This window comes from Mus pahari, chromosome 4 (genome assembly GCF_900095145.1).
Source record: "Mus pahari chromosome 4, PAHARI_EIJ_v1.1, whole genome shotgun sequence".
NCBI classification, from domain to species: Eukaryota; Metazoa; Chordata; class Mammalia; order Rodentia; family Muridae; genus Mus; species Mus pahari.
In genome coordinates, this window is record NC_034593.1 from 110409878 (window position 1) to 110432602 (window position 22725).

A 22725-nucleotide genomic window follows, 5' to 3' on the forward strand; every position below is an offset into this window, starting at 1 on the left:
GCAGAACAGGGTGCCTGCTGGTTGGCTCACCCCTGCCTGCTTCCGTGATTTCTTCCTCTCTTCCAAGCATTTAATCATGGTTGAGGGGAAACTGGAAGTGGAGTTAAGGTTCCTTAATATACCTGCCATGCTTAGAGCAATGCCTGATGTATTATAAGTATTCAATAAATATTGGAGGAAAGAATAGAATCTAGATAGTCCTAGAAGAATTTTTATTTCTGCATCCTCTGATCATTCTTTCAAAAATTCTCCAGAGACTCCTTAGTGGGAACCCACACTGCATCTACTTAATACAAGCACTTCTAAATAAATGTGACCACAAACCCAAACGAAGAGCCCACGTTCTTTATCTCTCTGTTCTTCAACGCCAGGCTGACCTTGATTTGTAATCCTACAGCCTCCACATCTCCAACCTCTCTAGTGCTGGGATGACAGGAAAACATCACAGCAATAAGTAACTTGACTTTAAGGTGGAGACAAGGAAGATTTCAGAGTGGAGTTGCTATCCTTTATCACAAAAGAAACGAAGAGCAGATCAATGAGCAGAGTTATCCATATATATGCTGAAATTATAAATAATCTGGTGGTCAACTGTTTTTCTTAAAAATATAATATCCAGTTATTCCTCTGATTTTTGTCTGTTTGTTTCTTCCTGGCCTTCAAAGCCATGATCATGAGTCACTTTAACCAGCAAACACTTATGTATTTTTACAGTATGAGTCAGGGCATATTCTGGGACATTTTGGAGAATGTAATGCAGATATTGACCTTTACTGTTAAAGATGCTTTTGAAAACACAGTCACCTTTACAAGACACCAGATTTCTTATGTTCACTTTTTTGTCAGTTAATAATTGGACTTTATGGCCAGGCAGTGATGGCACATGCCTTTAATCCCAGCACTTGGGAGGCATAGGCAGGTGGAGTTCAAGGCCAGCCTGGTCTATAGAGTGAGTTACAGGACAACTAGAGCTATACAGAAACTGTGTCTGAAAGAAAAACAAGAAAAACAAAGAGACAAATATATCTACTATGTATTTAGAAAGATTAAAGAGAAACATGAAATTGAGTTTATCGAAGTGCCCTTTTGAGCTCACTATTATCAACATGTCAGGGGTCACTACTCTGGAGGCTGTGGGACCTGGGAGAATGGAGTGGATAAATGAGCTGGACTAAAGTCTCAGGCAATGGCCAACTTTATCCAGTGCACCAGGCAGTTTATACTCTGAGGGTTAAGAGGAGACAAAGAGTAAAGTATACAATCAGAAGGGCAAGATGCATGTGGTAGGCAAGACGCATGTGGAAAGACATGTTTTCATAGAGGCAAACAATAGCCAGCTGTGATGAATAATCTGAAGTGTACTCACATCTATTCCACACACTTAGGAGGAGAAAGAAGGCCTAATTCAAGAACAGTTCTGTGTTATTTTTCGTTGGTTGGTTTGGTTTTTGAAGATGGTGTTTCTCTACGTATCCTTGGTTGTCCTGGAATTCTTTACGTTGACCAGGCTGGCCTTGAACTCACAGAGATCTGCCTGCCTCTCCCTCCTGAGTGCTGGGATTAAAGGAGTGTGCTACCACCACAGGCTTCAACTCTTGTGTTTTTATAGAAACTGAGGTCACAAGACTCTCATCTTGGTTTCTTGGGAATTTTCTCAAAAGCATTCAATTCGCCTCATATGACTCCATTCTTGGAGACTGTGTTCCTACAGATAGGAATTAGAGTCACCCGAATGATAAACCTCTGAGTGTACCTGTGGGACGTTGTCTTGATTATGCTGACCAAAGTGGGGCAGCCTGCCCACTGTGGGTGGCACTATTCCCTGGGCAAGGGATCATGGACTGTATTATAAGAGTGGGGAAAGCGAGTTGAGGATTCACATTCATTTCTTTGTTCTCCTCTTCTGACTGTGACTGTGACAAGCTGTTTCAAGTTCCTGCTGCTTTGAGTTTTCTGAATTGTGAGCTAAAGTAAACTTTTCCTTAAGTTGCTTTGATCAGGGTATTTTATCACAGCAACAGGAAAAGTAGAAAAAACACTTTCTGTAAGTTTACCTGTTTGTCAGTTAATATCCAGGGAGAATTATGTCTCAGCATCAACAACAGGAAAGACATTCTGTAAGTTGAAGTGTAAGTTAAACACACAACAGTCTCTACATTTCCCTCCCATATTTGATATATAACCTAACATCTAGGAACATGCTTTCTTGTTGCGCATCCCCATCAACCACGTTAATGGTCCTATTATCTGGAGCATTTGATGGTAAGAAGTATGTTGTATGATTAGAGGGATGTGTAGTTAATTAATACTTATCTAACACATCTATGTAGCCAGATACTGTGTATAATAGCTGATGTAATTAAGTAATTTAGTTTTCAGAAAATGACAGCTGAAGAAAGAAGAGTAGGGAAGTTTCAAAGTGAGTCATAAATTTGGTTTTGAAATGAGAAAGGATGGAGGAGCGAGAAAGCCAACCAAACAAGCTCAAGACTAAAACCCTGACCGGAAAGTATTCATAGTGCCCTCCTGAAAAATGGCCAGTTAAACCAGGACTAAGGAGTGGATCCCAGATGGAGCTAAGAAAGAGTGCCAATTCCCTTGGTGGGTCCGATTGTCAACCAGTACCCTGGGACTTTGGGACCTTGGTCAGGTCAGGGCCCCTCTAGGAGGAATTGAGCACGCCTTGCCCCACCCGCACCTGTTATGGACCCTCCCCCTCAGCGGTGACCCCGCCCTCTAGGGCGCAGGCCAATGGGCTGGGCTCCAGGGGGCGGGCGGAGGAGGGCGTGAAGCGTGAGGCGTGGGGTGCGAGGCGGGGGGCGGGGCGTCGCGTCCGCGGCTGGCGCGGTCGTGGCGGTAGCTGCAGGGGTGGCGGCGGTGGCGGTGGCGGATCCTCGACCCGGCGTCCTCAGGCCAGTCGTGGGGGATGGGGGCGGAGAGCTCCAGCCCGCTGAAGGGGTGGCGGCCGTGAGCGTTAGGCGTCCGGGACGCGGGATGGAGCCCCACGGTGAGTTGAGGGGTGGCAGCTCGGGCTCCCGCCGCGCCTTGGGGCTGGCAGGCGCTTTGGGGGGTCCGGGGTCCGGCAGGCGCGGGGCGGTGGCGGTTGCGGGCGGGGCCGGGTGCTGCGGGCTTGAAATTCCCTCCACCCGCGAGAGTCAAGAGGCGAGGAAGGGCTCCGAGGCGCGGGGAGGGACGTTGCGGACCCCGGTGTCCGTGCGGGGGATCGGCGCCGTCGGTCAGTCCGGCAGCGGCTCGCGGGGCTGACCGTCCTCCTCCAAGGTCTCGGCAGCGGGAGTCCCGCAGCCCCGGGCCCTTTCCCAGCCACCTTTCCCGCCTGCCTGAGGCACTTGGGCTCCGAGCTTCCCCATTGCTTTTCCTCCCTCCGGTCTTCACGTCTGGGTTTCCTGCCTGGATGGCGTTAGGAAGTTTGGTGACGTTCTCACAAACTCCACTGTGACAGATGCAGAGGCTGGGGTACCGTGAGGAACTCTTCCGGCCCTTTTTCCTCTGGCATTTCTTGTCCTGTTTGGCAGACACCCCCCTTCCCTCTGTTGCCCTGCCCCCTTCCCAGGCGTTTCTGTCACTTTTCCTCCTTGCATTCCTTGGGCTCTGGTCGCCCTTTTTCCAGCTGTGGCCCTAGGGTAAACCGTGCGCTTTGCAGACTAGGAGTTGATAAACTGAGAGATTACAGTTACCACCAGGGGAGCCTGTCCCTGAAAGTTTTATTGCTGAGAATGCCCCAGGACTTTGTCTTTGATGGAAACCCGGTGCCCGGGAGGACCTTGTTTCCACAAAACCAAGTCGCTTGCTCAAGGCACCTGGTCTTGGAGCCTTTTTGACAGTACCCCGAGTTTATCTCATTTTTTTTTTTTTAAACACTCTCCGTCTGTGGTGATCAAGGATTGGGTTTCACACAGTGTTCTTTGGGGTCTTTAACATGTTCTGACACATAACTTGTGTCTTAAGGGGAGGGGAAATGTTATGCATTTTTCGAAAGTTCAAAGACCACAGTGGAGTTGGATTTGTTTACCTGTTTCTTTCTCATTTGGGAATTCATGTTACCGTCTCATTGAATTTGGTCAAAGGGTTACCTCTCTATGAAAAATAATTCAGATTTAGATATGAAGGGATAGTTAAAAGGAATAAAACCCAACACAAGATTTAGGTCATTTTCTTCCGTGGTTTCTTTAGGCAGTTTGCCAGAAGTTCCTACTTAGAAATGCTTCAAGTACTGTGCAAGTAAGGAGCCCTGACACTTTAGCCTCAATACCCATACAGAGCTTGTAGCTCTGGTCTCATGATTGGAGAAGCTTGAGAGTGAACTCCAGTAAGCTAGGCCCAGATAGAAAATGTTTCAATCCCTAATTAGCAGAAAGTGGAACTTTGGCTGAGAAGAAAACACTGTTTAGCACATATATATTGGCTGTTTAGTTCCATTTCTCTTGAAATAGAGCATATATACCAGCATATCTCCATTGTAAAGGCTGCTTTTACACAGAAAGCTTTGTGGAAGGTTTTTTTTTTTATTCTTGTGACACTGATAAAATATTCAGCATTCACTGAGAAAATTTAACGACATTCCATCATGCTAGTTGGAGCCCTGTAGAACCTTTTCATTTATTGAGTAACAATAGACAATATGGAATAGAGCCCAAGGCATAATGTTATGGATACATTGAAAGAAAGAAGTATGTTGAATGTCCTATGGGAAAGTAGAGGGATGGTTATTTTTAGTGGAGAGAATGAACAGATTTCTTAGAAGTAGTATTTTCTTTGGAGACCGGGAGAATTTGAGTATTAGGACCCTCCTGGGCAGAATTGAAGTTTATCTCCACTGCATACCAGGATGCCATCGATCCAGTTCTGCTTTAGAGCATTCAGCGCTGTTTCCTTTGCTTGAGTAGGTTGTTGGTTTGTTTTTAAATTTCCCACTCACCTCCAGTGTGGTCACGAGCCACAAATATTTGTGGATAAAGAAACAAGGCCAGCTAGCAGATGGTTCTGTTCTAATGAGGATTTCGGTGGCGTATTAAGATCCCGTTGTCTCTGTTCATCACTGCGATGATAAGGAAGTGAGTGAGCCTCCCATTCCGAGTAGACATTGGGTGCTGATACCTCTTTTCTATTATTATTATTTTCTTTATTTACATTTCACATGCTATCCCGGAAGTTCCCCATACCCTCCCCCCGCCCCTGCTCCCCTACCCACCCACTCCCACTACTTGGCCCTGGCATTCCCCTGTGTTTAAAGTTTGCAAGACCAAGGGGCCTCTCTTCCCAGTGATGGCCGCAGCTAGAGACACGAGCTCAGGGGGTACTGGTTAGTTCATATTGTTGTTGCACCTACAGGGTTGCAGCCCCCTTCAGCTCCTTGGGTACTTTCTCTAGCTCCTCCATTGGGGGCCCTGTGCTCTATCCAATAGGTGGCTGTGAGCTGCTACCTCTTTAGGTAAGAACTAACCTTTCTCTTAAGACATGTCAGTGTGTTCTCTTGAGAACGTTTTTTAAATACCAGTCTCCCTTTTTGAGAGATAACGGATACTTAACATACTTTTAGAATGTTTATTTTATGTATATGTATGTGCCTGAGTGTGTGTGTGTGTGTGTGTGCACCAGACGTGTGTGTGCAGGAGCCTGTGAAGGTTAAACAAGGTAACATATCGCCTGGAACTGGAGTTACAGATGGTTGTGAGCCACGATCTGGGACGCTGGGAACCAAACCCTGGGCCTCTTCAACTGCAGTAAGTGCTCGTAACTGTTGCACCATCTCTTCAGCCCACTTAAAAGTACTAGGAAAGGGGCTGGTGAAATGACTCAGTGGGTAAGAGCACCCGATTGCTCTTCTGAAGGTCCAGAGTTCAAATCCCAGCAACCACATGATGGCTCATAACCATCCATAACAAGATCTGACTCCCTCTTCTGGAGTGTCTGAAGACAGCTACAGTGTGCTTACATGTAATAAATAAATAAATCTTAAAAAAAAAAAAAAAAGTACTAGGAAAGGGGTAAGCAGAGGGTTTGTTTATACTTCAGCTGTCAGGGTTTTGCTTACTGGGCTTGCATACCAGATGGCTTCCAGAAGGAAAATAGGAAGCAGAGAATGAAAGGAAATAGCGGAGTCAGACTGGTAGGGAGAATTGTAAGATCCCCAAAATACCTGGTATATAGACTTTTTATAACCCAAAAACAAAACAATTTTTTAAAGAAATCTTTATTAATTATATGTAAGTACACTGCAACTGTCTTCAGACACTCCAGAAGAGGGCATCAGTTTTCATTACTGATGGCTGTGAGCCATCATGTGGTTGCTAGGATTTGAACTCAGGACCTTTGGAAAAGCAGTCAGTGCTCTTAACCGCTGAGCCATCTCTCCAGCCCCAAAATAATTTTTAATATGGAAAATTTTCAAGCATATATGAAAGTAGACCAAATAATATTAAAAAAAATTCCTCCATACCCAGCCTTAGCCTCCCAGTATATTGATTTATAACCATCCTTTTCTCCCAGTACCAGGGATAGAACCTAGGACCTCAGACATACTAGGCACATGCTTTACTACTGAGCAGTTTCTAAGGTATATCTTTGATTTTGCTGAATTGCTAAATTGCTGAATTTATTATCCTGCAACTGAACTATCTAGGATTGTAGGCATGTATCACAAAGCCTGACCAGTCTTCTATTTTTACCCCTCTTCATTCAATCCTTCATATTATTTTGACATAAACCATAGACATCATGTTATTTTATCCATAAATATTTAGCATATGCTTTCAAAAAGAAAGATTATTAAATATAATGCCAACATTTTTCATAATTCGGTTTAGTGTTTAGTCAAATTATAGGTCATTTTTAATAGCTTGAATCAAGGTACAGATAAGGTTTATATAGTGTAATTGATATATATACACTGACATGCATATATAATTAATTGATATATAATTTACATATAATAGAATTTATGTTTCATATGTCAAAACTTTTGAGTTTTGACAATGATTTGTGCCCATGCTTCCATCATTCTAAAATTTATTTATGCTTATGCTAATCCTCAATTTCTCAGACAACCAGTTATACTGCTTTTTGCCACTAAATTCCATCTTTCCTATCTCTAAAGTTTCATATAAATGTAATTATGTTAATATAAATAAATTGTCTTTCTGTATTTTTGACCCAACTTTTTTGATTTGGTATAATGCTTTAACTTTTTTTTAGTTTACTTTTTATGTGTATGAGTGCCTTACCCAAGTATGTGTTTGTGTAGCACATGCATGCCTGGTGCCTGTAAAGGCCAGAAGAGGGTGCCAGATTCCCTGGAACTGGAGGGATGATAGTTGAAAGCTGCCATATGGGGGTTGTGAACCCAACCCCAGAGCCTTACAAGAGCAGCAAGTGCTCTGAACCAAGGACCTGTCTCCCAGTCCCTAGCATTATGCTTTTAAGATTCACTGAAGAGTTCTTGCTATGTCTTGGACATTTTTGTTAAGTGTAGTATTGCACTTTAAGACTGTAGCACACTCTTTTGACTTGTCTATTGAGGGATATTAGCTGTTTGCAGTTTCTGAATACTTTGAAAATCCTTGTTGTACTGGCTGGTTTTGTGTGTCAACTTGACACAGGCTGGAGTTATCACAGAGAAAGGAGCTTCAGTTGAGGAAATGCCTCCACGAGATCCAGCTGTAAGGCATTTTCTCATTTAGTGATCAAGGGGGGAGGTCCCCTTGTGGGAGGTGTCATCTCTGGGCTGGTAGTCTTGGGTTCTACAAGAGAGCAGACTGAGCAAGNCAGGGGAAGCAAGCCAGTAAGAAACATTCCTCCATGTCCTCTACATTAGCTCCTGCTTCCTGACCTGCTTGAGTTCCAGTCCTGACTTCCTTGGTGATGAACAGCAGTGTGGAAGTGTAAGCTGAATAAACCCTTTCCTCCCCAACTTGCTTCTTGGTTATGATGATGTTTGTGCGGGAATAGAAACCCTGACTAAGACACTTGTGAACAAGATTTGGAATGAATGCATGTTTTCATTTCTTTTGGGTATATAAATGAGAAAATTTAACTAAGAAGCTGCCAGATTGTTTTCCTCTGATTTGTGTATCTTATATAGCAGTACTGTATTGCAGTTACTGTTGATCTACATGCTTAATAATATGCAATATTTTGGTTTAGCTGAAAATTGAATTTCTTGTGGTTAGTTTGGTTTAGTTTTCTGGTTATCAGACACTACTCCCAAGTGTGTATTCCTGCTGGGTGTCACCTTCTATAAAGTATTCCTTCATTAGTTATTGTGAGCTTACTTATTTTGTAAGAGTTCATGACATAGTTTAGATAAAACTCTGTTACTCCCTCCCACCCACCCCCACCCCCACCCCGCGCATTTTAGCTTGCACTTGCTATTTTAACAAGATCTTAGAAGAATAAAAGTTGATTTTCATCCAGTTTGCCAAGGTGTTCTTTTCTGGTTCTTGCTTTTTGGGTCTGTCTGAGAAATCATTGCCTGGGGTTTTGCCTATAGTTTCAAATAGCATTTTGGAATTTTGGGGGGGCACAGATGGTGAATATTTTAGGCTTGACAGCCATACTGACTCAACTGCTTAACACTGTTCCTGTGAAAAGAAATTATATATAATACATAAACTTGGTTGTAATCCTAAGAATAACCTTCCAAAAATAGGCATCTGCTTCTTTTCCCCTAAATTTGAGGAAGTGGTGTTTTAGATTCTATGTTTATTTTGTTTTTCTTCTGTGTAGGCTGCTATACTGTGGATTAAGGTTGATACTCTTTTCATTGCATGTGGGTATCAAGTACTTACTGAAAGGGCAGCTTTCCCTCTGTGAAGGCTCAGTTACTCCACATGTTTGGTTTTACTTTTGGAGTCTGTCCTGTTGGCGTATGTATCACTATGCCAGAAATCACACTGTCCTGATTCTTGTAGCTGAACAGTAAATCTTGAGTTCTAAGTTGTCCAATTTCTTCTTGAAATTATTTTGGTTTTTTTCATATATTTAGTATTTTAATATAAAGTTTAAGCTTTATAATCCCAGCACTTGTGAGGCAGAGGCAGGAGGAGTTCTGTGAATTTGAGCCGGGTCTACATAATGAGTTCCAGGACACTTAGAGGTATTTAGTGAGACCCTGACTCAAAAAAGGGGAAGGGGTGGTTAAGCTTAGAAATTTCTGCTAAATAAATAAATAAATAGATAGATTTTTTTTTAAAAAAAGGAGAAAGAAAGAAAGGTCCACTGTGATTCTTTGAAACCGTATAATTTGAGGTAGGAGAATTGCCATGAGTTCAAGGCCAGCGTGGGCTACATAGTGAATGCTAGATTCTCTAGTTTGATTTCTGTTGCTCTAATAACAACCTTGACCAAAAGAAATTTAGGAGAGGAAAGAGTTTATTTCACTTAATATTCCAAGTTATAAGTCTATCATTGAGGAGAAATCAAGGCAGCTACTGAACACATCACATCCATAGTCAAGAGCAGAAAAATGAATAGATCCTTGCTTGTTTCTGCCTGCCACTTTACACTGGCTTTCTCCTGTCCTGGAGAGTACAGGATTCCCTGCCCAGGGAATGGTGCTGCCTCAATGAGCAGGGTCTTCCCAGAACAATTAACTGTCAAGACAGCCTTTCATAAAGACGTCCATAGACGAGCCCTGATGAATCTGAGGAAGATTACTTGAAACTCTCTTCCCAGGTGATTATAAGCCATAGCAAATTGATCTTTAAAACTGGACTAGTGATAGACTACAGTAAGAAGGCTTTTTTTTTTTTTTTTTTTTTTTTTCACAAACACTGTCTCACTCTCCCTGGTTTTCTTTGTCTGTTTATTGATGTCAGCCCTGAGTTTGATTATCCCCTGTTCTATACTCTTCTCCAAGTCTTTTTTTGGCTTTTTTTTTTTTTTTTTTTTTTAGATTTTGAGTCTTAATTCAGAAAGGTGTTATATTGTCATTTTAGCCAATTGTTTGATTTCTTTGCAGTTTTAAGATTTATTTTTATTTTAAGTGATTCATATGTGTGTTGTTTACCTATACATGTTCGATGCTTGCAGAGGCCATAGAACATCAGGCCATAGAACGGAGGTGGAGTTAGAAGCAGTTGTTAAGCCACAGATGTGGGTGCTGGGAACCAAACTCAGGTGTCTGCCAGAACGCCACACACTGTTTCTTCACTGCTGAGCTATTTCTCCAGCCCTGCTGTGGTGTTTGTGGTTTTTACTTTAGGGCATGTTTTGTTAAGCTTATTCCTGAAATGTCTTGGTTTTTTGATGATATTGTGAATGGAATTGGTTTTTAAATTTTCATTGTTCAACTATTGGCTTATAAAGTTGATTGAACGTATTTATTAACTTGTGTTCTGATCTTGTGCTATTCAGTGTAGTAGCTAATAAATTCTTCAGGGTATTTTAAGGTATTAAAAATTTGTTATCTCTGAGTAAAGTGATTTACTTTTTTAATCTAAATGCATTTTTTAAAATACTTTAAACCTTCATTAACAGTATTTTTACCATTAGCTGTGAGGGTAGCTGTAGGTTTTGTTTTTTTTTATAGAATGCCTTTTATCAGGGTGAAGAAATCCTCTTCTATTTTAACTTTGCTGACCTTATCATGATCATGAATAGGTAAGGAATTTTGTTAGACAATTTTTCTGTATCTTTTGAAATGGTCACAAGTTCTAGTGAGTGTTAAATTTAAATTCCAGGTACAAACTCTTTTTAACTATGATGTTTTATTTTATGTGTAAATATTGTGTTTAAGGATTTGATCTATAATTTTATTGTAGCATCATTGTTTGGTTTTAATATTGGGAACACTGCCTCAAAAGATTTGTAGAGATTCTTACTTCCTCTATTTTGTGTGTTTGGTACACACACACACACACATTTTCTGATTCAGTGAATTTTTATCAGTTAAACCCACTAGATTTACAGTTTTTGTCCCAGGTAGTTTTCAAATTATGAATTCAATTTTTAACAATTTTAATACTACTTAGATTTTGTTTCTCTCATTGGGTTTCTTTGGAGTTGTTCATTTAAAGTGAATGTAAAATGCCTTTGTAGCCCTTTAATAGCTGTTGGGTCTGTAATGATGTTTCTTCTGTGACTCAGATTAGTAGTTTGTGTTTATCATTTGTGTCTCTATTGCTTTATTTCTTGGTCAGCATAGCTAGATATTTATCAGTTTAACTAATCTTTCCAAATAAGTAGATTTTATCAATATTCTCTACATTATTTTCTTCACTGATTTTGCTATTATAGGGTTTGTTTGTTTGTTTGTTTTTCTAGGGAAGGTTTCTCTGTGTAGCCCAGGCTGTCCTAGAACTCACTCTGTAGACCAGGCTGGCCTTGAGCTCAGAGATTCACCTGCCTTTGCTTCCCAAGTGCTGGGAGTAAAGGCGTGCGCCATCACCACCAGGCGAATTTTTGTTCTTATTATTTCCTTTGACTTACTTTGAATTAATTTACTCTTTCTTTCCTAAGTTCTTAAAATGGAAGCTGGTATGACTGATGTTAGTCTCTTGAAAATAAAGCATCCCCCAAACTGTCTATTTCTCTAGCCACAGTTTTTATGATGTAATCTCCATAGCACGTGGAAATTGGCCTATGGGTTAAAAACATGTTTTTGTAACTAACAAATATTTGAGATGCCACAGATACCTTTATGCTGTAGATTTCATAGTTAATCTTATCTAGGTCAGAAAACTTACACTACATATTTCAGTTACTTAATGGAACTAACTGTATAATCCCATACATGGTTTATTTTAGTGATTGTTCCAGGTACATTTGAAAAGAATGTGTATTCTGCCATTTAGGAATAAAATTTTCTGGAACAGTCTATCTTGTCAAATTTGTTAATATTGTTGTTTTTTTTTTTTCAGATCTTGATAGTCCTAATAGCTTTTTGGTTTGATTGTGTTGATACTGAGAGAAGAGTGCTGAAATTTTAATTAACAATGCTATCAGGATTTGTCTCATGTATCCTAGACTTTATTGTAGGTACATACTCTTTTAGGATTGTTATAGCTTTTTTATAATTAATTATTAAATACAACATTTTATGTTTGGTAGAACTTCTTGTCTGGTGTCATAGAATCACTAATGCTTTCTTGTGGTTAATATTTAGATGTTGTATCTTTTTTGTTGTTTTTCTTTCAATATATATGTCTTTATATTTCAGATCTGTTATTGTTGGCATTAGATTTTGCTATTTTACTTAATTTGAGAATCTAGCTCACCTCTCCCAGCCATTTTATTTTGAATCCTCTAGGGTCTCATGCATGGTAGACAACTGTTTTGGTAGTAAGCTATACTTCTAGCCCACATCTTGCTTTTTCTGGGATATATAAAGTATATTTAATGTTACTGATTGCTGCTTTTTATTTGTCCCACTTGTTAATGGTTTCTTTTTCTTATCTTTATTTTGGATTAATTTTGAAACTTCTGTTTTTGATAGCTATTAGCTTATTAGTTACACTTCCAGAGATTTTAATACACATTGTTTACTTATACCTTCAAGTAAACTTTACCTCACACATAATGACTCATTGTAAAATTTCATTTCCCTTCTTTACATCATTACCATTTATGTTATTTCTTCATTTATTGTAAATGCTACAACATAATAAGTTTTAAGCAATAGTTTTTTTTTAATGTGTTTGTTGTGGCATTTCAATTAGGGCTGAGTCAGATGAGCTACAAGGCATGGCCTTCCAGGATCTCCCCTTGAGTGTTCAGTTTGTCATTCTCTTCTCCAGGCATTGAGAAAACCCAGATCTCCATCTCTTCTACAATTCTTTGAACCCTTTCTGGAGTTTTGCCCTGAGTATGCATCTTCAGAGACAATGAAGAGATTCCCTATGCAGGCTCAAGAGTAACCTTTCCATATTTTCTTCATCTGGGCTATCCTACAAAGGTCTGTGCACCGTGGAACTAGCATCTCTTTCTCTCCTCAGTTCAGCAAGAGTTTGTTTGTTTGTTTTTGTTTTTGTTTTTCGAGACATGGTTTCCTTGTATAGCCTTGCTGTCCTGGAACTCACTCTGTAGACCAGGCTGGCCTGGAACTCAGAAACCCGCCTATTTCTGCCTCCTAAGTGCTAGGATTAAAGGCATGTGTTACCACTGCCTGGCTTGAGCAAGAGTTCTATATCTTGCCTAGCTTCTCTCTTCTTTTACTATGATCTCGAAAGTGCCATTAGGCAAAAGCTGGGATACTGTAGAGTTATTAGGAGATGGGTGGGTGGGGCTGGCACACGCCTTTAACCCTAGTGCAGAAGCAGGCAGATTTCTCTGGGTTTGAAGCCAACCTGTTCTACCAATCAAGTTCCAGGAAAACTAAAGCTACATAAAGAAGCCGTGTCTTAAAAAAAAAAAAAAAAAAATAATAATAATAATAATAATTAAATAAAAATAAAAACAATTTAGGAGATAGTAGAGTTTCATTTCATTGAAAGTTCAGATACTGTAGTTTATTTCATTGGCTTGAGATTCCGTGTTTCAAATAATACTACCCCTTGCTTTGTGTAATCTAACGTTTGAAAACTATCTATCTAACTCCCCTCACCCCGCCACACATACTTCTCTAGTTTTTTTACTACAATGAATGGACAAATCTGTTGTTATTTTTTCCTCCACTTTATCTTTTAAGGATTTCTTTTCTATTGAAATAGTGCCTCACTTGGCAAACCAGGCTGGTCTCTCCATGGTGTACCTTCATGCACCACTACCCTCTTTTAAGATTTAAATCTAGACGTTATTAAAAAATACTTGTTCTCATGCAACTTTTAAAAAGATTTATTTATTTTATTTATATGAATAACTGTCTTCAGACATACCAGAAGAAGGCATCAGATCCCATTACAGATGGTTGTGAGCCACCATGTGGTTGCTGGGACTTGAACTCAGGACTTCTAGAATAGCAGTCAGTGCTCTTAACTGCTGAGTCATCTCTCCAGCCCCTCATGCAACTTTTTTGTTTTTAAAAAAAAAAATGTGTTATCGCAATACAGGTTTTGCTGAGGGCATACTGAGATGTACTTTGACGAATTTTGTTTTACAGCTTATGAAATATAAGTATAAAGTAGTTGAATCCAGAGTAAGGTGTCTTGACCTTTCGAGGCTGGCTAATTCTTAAGAGTGGGCTGTCAGCTGGGCGTGGTGGCGCACGCCTTTAATCCCAGCACTCAGGAGGCAGAGGCAGGTAGATTTCTGAGTTTGGGGCCAGCCTGGTCTACAAAGTGAGTTCCAGGACAGCCAGGGCTATACAGAGAGACCCTGTCTCGAAAAACAAACAAACAAAAAAGAGTGGGCTGTCTTCTGCATGAAGGCGTTTAGCATGTCCATGGCCTTTACCCACTAGGTGTCAGTGGAACCCCTTCCTCAACTGTGACAACCGAAAATTAGACAGATGTCAAATGCTTTTAGGACCATGTTCTGCTGTGAAAAATACAGGCTGCCTAAACCACACAGCCTGCTTCAGGGATATGAAAACATCTGCTTAAAAAAGCTAGCACCACTACACATAAGAATATAATTATCCAGTCTGGTACCATAGACATTTTGAGGAGAATGTATTAAAAAAATTTAGAAGTTTGTAAATTGATGGTTCATGGGATGAATGATGTACAGGTAACAAAAAATAAGTGCAAATTACCATTTTAAAGGAGAAATGAATCTAGGCAGTGGTGGTGCACGCCTTTAATCCCAGCACTTGGGAAGCAGAGGCAGGTGGATTTCTGAGTTTGAGGCCAGCTTGGTCTACAGAGTAAATTCCAGGACAGCCAGGGCTACACAGAGAAACCCTGTCTCAAAAAACAAAAGAGAGAGGGTGGGGGAGAGGATAGAAACAATCACAACAGAAAATAGTAGAAAGACATTGTTTTGTTTTGTTTTTCAAGGCATGGTTTCTCTGTATAGTCCTGGCTGTCCTGTAGCTCACTCTGTAGACCACACTGGCTTAGAACTCAGAGGCCTGCTTCTGCCTCTGCCTCTGCCTCCTGCCTCTCATATGCTGGGATTAAAGATGTGTGCTGCTGCCAACAACCCCTACCCCCCCCCCCCACCTTCGGCTGGTAATTTCTTTTCAATTAATAGGTTGCTTCCCGAAATGTTCCTCTGCAGCTTGTTGAACCATTTGAGATGTTGCATCTCTACAGTAGATCTAAGATGATGTTCACTTTTGAGGGGAGGGCTTTGTCATTTACTATAAACCAATAATTTTAAGGGCAAAAGATTATTTCAGTATTGTGCTTTTCATAGTTAAGTTTATTTGTACCATATAAACTTACTTTAAAATATAGGTCAGGAGATATGAGTCTTTTTAATTTAAAAATGAACTTATTTTTGTGAATATTTGCAAATATCATCCTTTGTATGAAGAATGGTAGCGAATATGTTTTTAGACAATTGAAGGTTAAGATTGTAAGACCAAAGTTTCCCATAAACAGCCCTACTAGACTAAGCATCTCATATTCATGGATCTATTCTGTGGCAAGTTCTATGGACAATAGTTGGCTGTTTGGATATGGGTGGGATGGTTAGAGTTGGATCTGCTGGAGAAAATGTTAAGAACCACGTGGAGCAGATGGAGCCAAATACTTTGTTCTCTCAATATCCCTTCTTGACCCTCAGAATCCTTTCTTCTCCTGAGTGTGTCCTTCAGCTTTGAGTAACCAGTGGTTTCATGGGCTGTTCATGGTGCATTATTGTCTTGTAGTGTGTTTAAGGGGATATTTTTTACATGTCTTCAATATTATTGCTTTCAGTTTTGATATAGTTATATTTGAAGCTTTATGAGTACATTTTAAACAACTAAGTCTGAAAAAAAATTTGGAGCTAAGTGACCAAGGAGCCTCTGTTGTCAACTTATCTTTGCTCAGAGGCCAATTGGCTTCACTTCCCCCAGAACTTTTTACATCGAGGTGTCCCTCCACTTTTCCCTTAGCAGTCAGTAGTCTTCATACTGTAGCTTTTTATCTTTGATCCCTTCTCAGTTCTCATTATCTGTCTCTGTCCTTCTCTCACCCTCCTCTCCATAGTTGTCTTTCTCCTTACTCTTCTCTTTGTCTCTCTCCCAGCTCCTCATGCCCCTTTCTCTCGATCAGTTACTTGTTCATCTGATTTGTTCAGTGACATAATCAGATCCATTTTAACCAGAACACAATCTTCTTTTATGTTAATTGGATGGGGGTGATCGGCGGTGGCTGGGAGCTCAGTGAGATAGACTTGTGTAACCTAGGCTGGCCAGGAACTCATTGGGTAGATGAGACTGGCTTTGGGATCTTGATCCATCTGCCTCTATCTCCTAAATTGTAGGATTGCAGAAATGTGCCACCAACTTCAATTCACAGTTTTCTTTATTAAATGGAATGGCAGATACGTAAAAAGAGAATTGATGTATTTTTAAATAGCTTAATGGGGGGTGTGAGCAGCTAAGAACCACTTGGGGCAGCCACTTCTTACCATTTCCCCCAAATGTGTGCTTTTAACTGTAGTCGTACCTCCTTTATTCTTGAGGGTGCCTTTCCTCTTAGTAGCTTGCTTTAAAAGTTCAAACATCAGTTTCCATGCTGAAAGCCTTTGCTGCTTTTTTTTCCCCAATGCAATTAAACAGTAGTCTGGTTTTGAGGTTCCTGAATATTTGGAGTACAAATTTGGTATTTTGTGTTTGAGGGTAGAAGGGGTATATTTGTGTGAATCTTAAAAATCCACTGTAGAGCTAAAGTAACCAAGCAATTCCATATTTATCCTTTTTAGTTACACTAGGGGGCTGTTTTTCTTGTAATAATTGGAAGATTTAAGTGTCTGTTTTTCAGAATTTTCTCCTGATTCAATGCCTCACTTGTTGGCTCTTCAGTATTTCCGTCTTATTTTCTGGTCTCCTTGGGTCCTACTCTCAAAGTCCCTTCTTCTTTGTTTCTCTCTTGGGGTTTGCTGCCGTAAGTCTACACGCACATTTTCTTTCCACCTTCCCTCACACAACCGTGGATCCTTTTCCTCCCACAGGTGGTCATTTTTCTGTCTCTATACTGTTCCCACAGGCACCCTCCCCATATTTTTCTCTAGCTCAGCTTTCTGTGTTAAATTCAAGAGCCCTTGTATTTCGAGGGACCTGCTGCTTTTTAAACCATTCCTTCATATATCCTGAGGTGAGTTTGAAAAGGCAGTTGACCAAACACGGGCCTTGGTGGAAAATTCTGCCCTTTATAAGGGGCTGAATGGTTGTCTGGTTTCGATGTAGTTAATTCTTTTGAAAAGCATTTGGGCTAGGTAGGCCTTGTTGCATGTTACCTGAGTGAAGCCTTCATCTTCTGTTCGTATCATCTCGGGGTTTGGTGACAGAAGGTGAAAGTGGTCCAGGAAATACACCATCCAAGAACGCCTATTACCAGATCCAGTTCTAAGGTGACTTTTCCTAAGCAATGTCTTCTGTGAGGAGACCCTGTCAGACCAGAAGCTGCTGACAGACTACCACACCCTCAGCTCCTCTACCTTCTCTGCGCTCTGTCCCCGCCCCTGAGAGTTTGAGCCAATGGGCTGAGCCCCAGGGGGTGGGCTGGGGCGGGGCAGAGGTGGGGTCAGGGCGGAGCACCTCTGCCCCAGCTGCCTCACAGCATTGCTGGCTCGGCCCGGCATGGAGGATGGAGGCAGCAAGTTTGAGCCCTAGGCGGCACGAGCCGCCGCCGCCAGGCTGTGGGTGTTCATCTGAAGTCGGCATGGGGGATACAGGATGGAGCCCCACGGTGAGTCAGGGGCGGTGGTGCTCGTTCCCACCGAGGCTGCTGAGTTGGGGTTCCCCTGAGTTGCTATCGAGTCTGGGTCCGAATATGCGGCTAGTTCTCGGTGCTCTTAGTCCTCGCTAAACTTAGGAACTGGACTGTGAGTTACCGACCTGCAGGGGTGAGCGGACGGTATTCTAAGTAAAGCTGCCAGTTAGCTCGTATTTACTTACCGTATTTACCTACTGAAACTTCACACTTTGTAACTCCTTTAATTCTCAGGACAGCTCCATGACCCTTGAACTCATTTCTCACACAGGGAAGCTGAGGTTAAAAATCTGCCCAAAGTAGTAATTGACAGTATCAAAGCTTAAACCTAAGCGTCCTTGCCCCAGAATCCGTGCTTTCTGCTCTGGAGCACAGTGTGCTCCGGCCAGCAATTCTCGCTCCAGAGGGGTGCTCAGTCCCAAAGTAATTTAGGAGTTCCATCGTGCATGTTGTTGTCTTCTATGTTTTGTGTTTAGAGAATATTTTTGTTTGAGCACCTCTCAGTGTCATGGTGTGTTCTCATTTTGTTTTGAATATGTTTGGAGGTTTGATGGTTTTAATTTTAAAACATTTATGGATGCATGTGCTCAAGATTGAGAATTTTGAAGGTAGAATTCTAGTGGCTGATGACAGTCTCTCCTTATCGGTTTTTCACCTTTGAGAGATAACACACCACACATCTTTTTGGAGACAGGATTGTTACCTGTTAAGGCCTCTGTGACTATCTCTTGTTAGCTGAGTCTTTTGTCTGACACTATCAATGTTGGCTGGCCCTTTTCGTTTCTCTTCTTTCCTCTGTATGCATGAAGTCAGGCATAGGGAACGTGCACTTTGGCATTGGGTGGTTTTGGCCGATCAGAGGCGAGCCCTCCTTGCCAGGAATGCTAGACATTCTGGAGGCGTGGGGGGCAGGGCAGCTTTTTCTCCCTCTCTTTTTCCTTTTCCTTTTTCTTTCTTTTTTAGTTAACATGCTGGGTTCAGACTGCACAGGAATGAAATGTGTGTTGTATATCTTACTTTAGAAATTGTTAAGGATAAAGCTGTTCCTGACATGTTCCCGTTCTGGTTTTGTAGTGTTTTTTAAAAGTGTAGTTAAAGACCTTTACACTTGATTCCTGTGTGAGGTTTTTTTTTCAGTGTCTTTTAATAGATTTTCACAAACTCAGCAATTATGCTGAAATAACAGATTTCTGAAATGCAATTTTGAAATGTAAGTAAGAACTAAAGTACAGATATTTTGGGCAGTTTTACATCTCAATTAGCTCTCTGCTTCTGTCATATACATTATGGACTGTATGAGGGGACATTTGATTGACACAAACTGCTGAAGTCTTAGAAGAGTCACCATTTGAGAGTTTAGGAAATCTATATGAACTTTTTTTGTTTTTTCCTCCTGCTGGTTGGTTGGACCGAGGGCCTCTTGCTGGGCAGCGAGCACTTTTCCACTGAGCTCTGAGTCCACATTTGTAAAACACATATAATTTAGAGCTTAGAGTTGTTTTTGTATATTAATTTTCTACTTTCTATAAAATTCTTTAAGAAATAGATAATACAGTTTTTAATATGTATGGCTTGGAGTTGGAAGAGATGAGAATTAGTTTCCCAAATATTTCTCTCAATAGTCTGTTTGCACAGTTCAAACTTCACTTGGAAGCATATTCTAGGTTTCCATGAAATCAGTTAAGCTTCTGGAACTGGTTCCAGCCCTATATTTCTTGTTTACAATCTGCAGACTTATGAAGCCACAGCTTGTTTATTATTTAAATCTGCTTAAAAACAATTTCCCACAATCAAGTGCCTTAGTAATAATAGCTCACAATGACTGAGTCTTCATGCCAGGCACTGTGCTCAGTACTTTCCATGCATCACTATCTAATTTAATTAAATTACCAGTTTCAATCTGTTATTAACTATACTTTATATTACCACTAAGCAGAGAATACTTATTTTGGCGCATGGGAAAGTCAAATACAGGACCTTGCAAAGTGCATGTTGTCCAGACTTTCTCATTGTCATAGTTCAATTAGAAAATGTGATTTTAATTTTAAACATCTTTCAATTGTAGTGTTGCTCCTTTAAAAGTTTTAAATGTGAGAAAAATTGTAAAGATGTTCTAAAAACTAATACATTTATCATAATGCATATTTCATGCCTTTCCCCTCTGTGTTCATTGGTATGTTAACAGGTTTTCTAAGTCTTATCTAAAAATTAGAAGTATTTTTGAAGCAGGGTTTACAACTTTGAATTGCTAATTTGATATAAATTATTCAGTTCTTTTTACTCATGAGTTGATTTTAAACTTGTTAATCTTTTAATTTTTGAAATCATCTCTATCAGTGACTCTGACCAAGTGTCTAGTTTACTAAATTTAAAGGTGCCATAAACAACAGAAAGACTTTATTATGTATGCTGCAAAGGTGATAGAGTTTGATAGGCTAATTAGTAGCCTTCTCCATGATATATAAAAGATCTGCCCAAAGTACTTGAGTATTTTATTTACTTTTGTTAGTTGATTTTTTTTTTTTTTTTTTTTTTTTGGTTTTTTTTTTCCGAGACAGGGTTTCTCTTGTATAGCCCTGGCTGTCCTGGAACTCACTCTGTAGACCAGGCTGGCCTCAAACTCAGAAATCCGCCTGCCTCTGCCTCCCGAGTGCTGGGATTAAAGGCGTGCGCCACCAGGGGTACTTTAATATTAATGACCAAAAACTGTCCTGTTCATTTTGGAAATTACAAGGAATAATTTGAGGTTGTAAACTAGTTTAAGTATAAAAAGTATATTCTTAAATAATTTGAAATCGACAAAATGACACTGAGTAAATGAATCTTTGAAACTATTAAATGGTAATGAGACATCATGTTTACATAATCATAAGTAATAATAGAAATAACTTCCAGGCCCTGCTGATGGCACATTCCTTTAATCCCAGCACTCAGAGACAGAGGCAGGCGGATCTCAGAGTTTGAGGAGTTTGAGGCCAAAGTTGAGTTCTAGGACAGCCAGGGTTATACAGAGAAGCCCTGTCTTGAAAAAACAAAAAAACAAAAGTAAATACAGAGTAAAAATTTTAGATACTTTAAGAGGACTGTTGAAGATTCTGCTGCCAGTGTTACAGGGAGTTCTCTCTCTCTCTCTCTCTCTCTCTCTCTCTCTCTCTCTCTCTCTCTCTCTCTGAGACAAGGTTTCTCTGCATAGCCTTGGCTGTCTTAGAATTTGCTCTGTAGACACAGCTGGACTAGAACTCAGAGATCTGCCTGCCTTTGCCTCCTGAGTGCTAGGATTAAAGGTGTACGTCACTCACTGTCCTGCCAGAAAGATTTCTTTAAGAAGGTAATTTTTGAGCTGACAGAGTAAGTAAATCAAGGAGGAGGGAGTGTTCCAAGCACATGAAACCTCATGTAGTGGCCAGGACCATCAACTAAGCAATCTTTTCAAGGTGTAGAACCATATGTAAAGCCAATTTAGTGAGTTGCAACTAACATTTTAAAAGATGAACTAAGGGCTAGAGAGATAGCTTAGGACTAAGAACACACACTGCTCTTGTAGAACTAAGTTTGGTTTCTAGTACTCAGGCCAGACAACTTACAACTGCCTATAACTCCTGCTCCATGGGGATCCAAGCCAGCTTCTCTGGCCTCCTCGGGCATCTGCATTCACATGTGTATACATACACATACACATAGATACACACATAATCGAAAGTAAATACTAAATATAAATAAAACAAATGAGATAGAATAATGAAATATATATCACAGATCCTTAGATTATGTATTTTATGAAACCCAAATGCATTTGTACATGCACTGTACACAAAAATGACATACTACTGTGGGCTGCAGGAAAAAAAAGAAAGAAGGAAAAAAGAAAGGTCTGAAGATGAAAAAGGTATGTGTGGGGAAGTGAGTCATGTCTCTCTGTAGAGGCAGGAGTAGGAACACCACTATCATTTTGAACTTCGACATTCACATTTACCTCAGTCCTTTTGAAAAGTACTGAGCAAAGAAGGAGTACTAGGAGATACACATTAGTGGTTCATGACACATAAATGGAAGTCGCTATATCCTTAAGAAATTAATATAGTATCTTAACAAAAATAATGGTTGTTCATTAGTATGGCAGCAGTAAAAGTAAGAATAGATATATTAGAGAATTGTTATTGGGAACAAAAATCTATTTTGCCATGTGTGGTGTGAATAAACAATGTCTCTTACATATAACAAGGATATTATTACAAGAAGCTTCCTTTTTTAAAATTATTTATTTATTATGTGTAAGTATACTGTTGCTGTCTTCAGACACTCCAGAAGAGGGCATCAGATCTTGAGATGGTTGTGAGCCACCATGTGGTTGCTGGGATTTGAACTCAAGACCTTTGGAAGAACAGTCGGTGCTCTTAACCACTGAGCCATCTCTCCAGCCCCGAAGCTTCCTATTATTGATTTCATGGAGGTCCTTGGTTGTTCTATCATTATAAAAGTATCCAAATACTCATAGCATATTTGGGAAAGGTTTTAATGATGTTTGAGCTAATTCTCCACCACCCTCAACCCCTTCTTTTGTTTTTTCCAGTCAGGGTTTCTCTGTGGAACTCTGGCTATTTTGGATCTCACTCTGTAAACCAAGCTGACCTCGAACTTAGAGATCACCTGCCTCTGCCCCAGAGTGCCCAGATTAAAGGCATGCGCCACCACTGTCCTGCTATTGTTTGCTTACTTGCTTGCTTGTTTTTTAATGAAACAAGGTCTTTCTACAAAGTCCAAGCTCTCCTGGAACTTGATATGTGGTCCAGGCTGGCCTTGAACTCTTGAGATCTTTCTTCCTCTGTCTGGGGTGTGATAGGATTAAAGGCCTATGTCACCAATGCCTGGCCCTCCTCTGTTGTTTCTTTTCTGATTTCAAGAGACACAACCAAAATAAGGACTTTCAATTTTAGAATAGTTAAATAAAGATAAAAAGACAAAAATT

General features: G+C 40.3%; 1 protein-coding gene across 4 annotated transcripts in view; it reads left to right on the forward strand.

Moving 5' to 3' along the window:
- Positions 1-2824: 2824 nt before the first annotated feature.
- The window catches only part of Arhgap29 (Rho GTPase activating protein 29), a 64518-nt gene continuing 44617 nt past the window's right edge, over positions 2825-22725 (forward strand). Inside the window, exon 1 of one of the 4 annotated variants that reach the window (XM_021195836.2) lies at positions 2825-3007. Coding sequence is in view for 2 of the 4 variants with exons in the window: in XM_029537331.1 (XP_029393191.1) it covers positions 2995-3007 (13 nt within the window). In the remaining 2 variants the exon portion in view is untranslated. Of the gene's footprint in view, positions 3008-17583; positions 17736-22725 lie in introns of those variants that run through there. The other 3 variants (XM_029537331.1, XM_021195837.2, XM_029537330.1) reach the window with 3 other exon arrangements.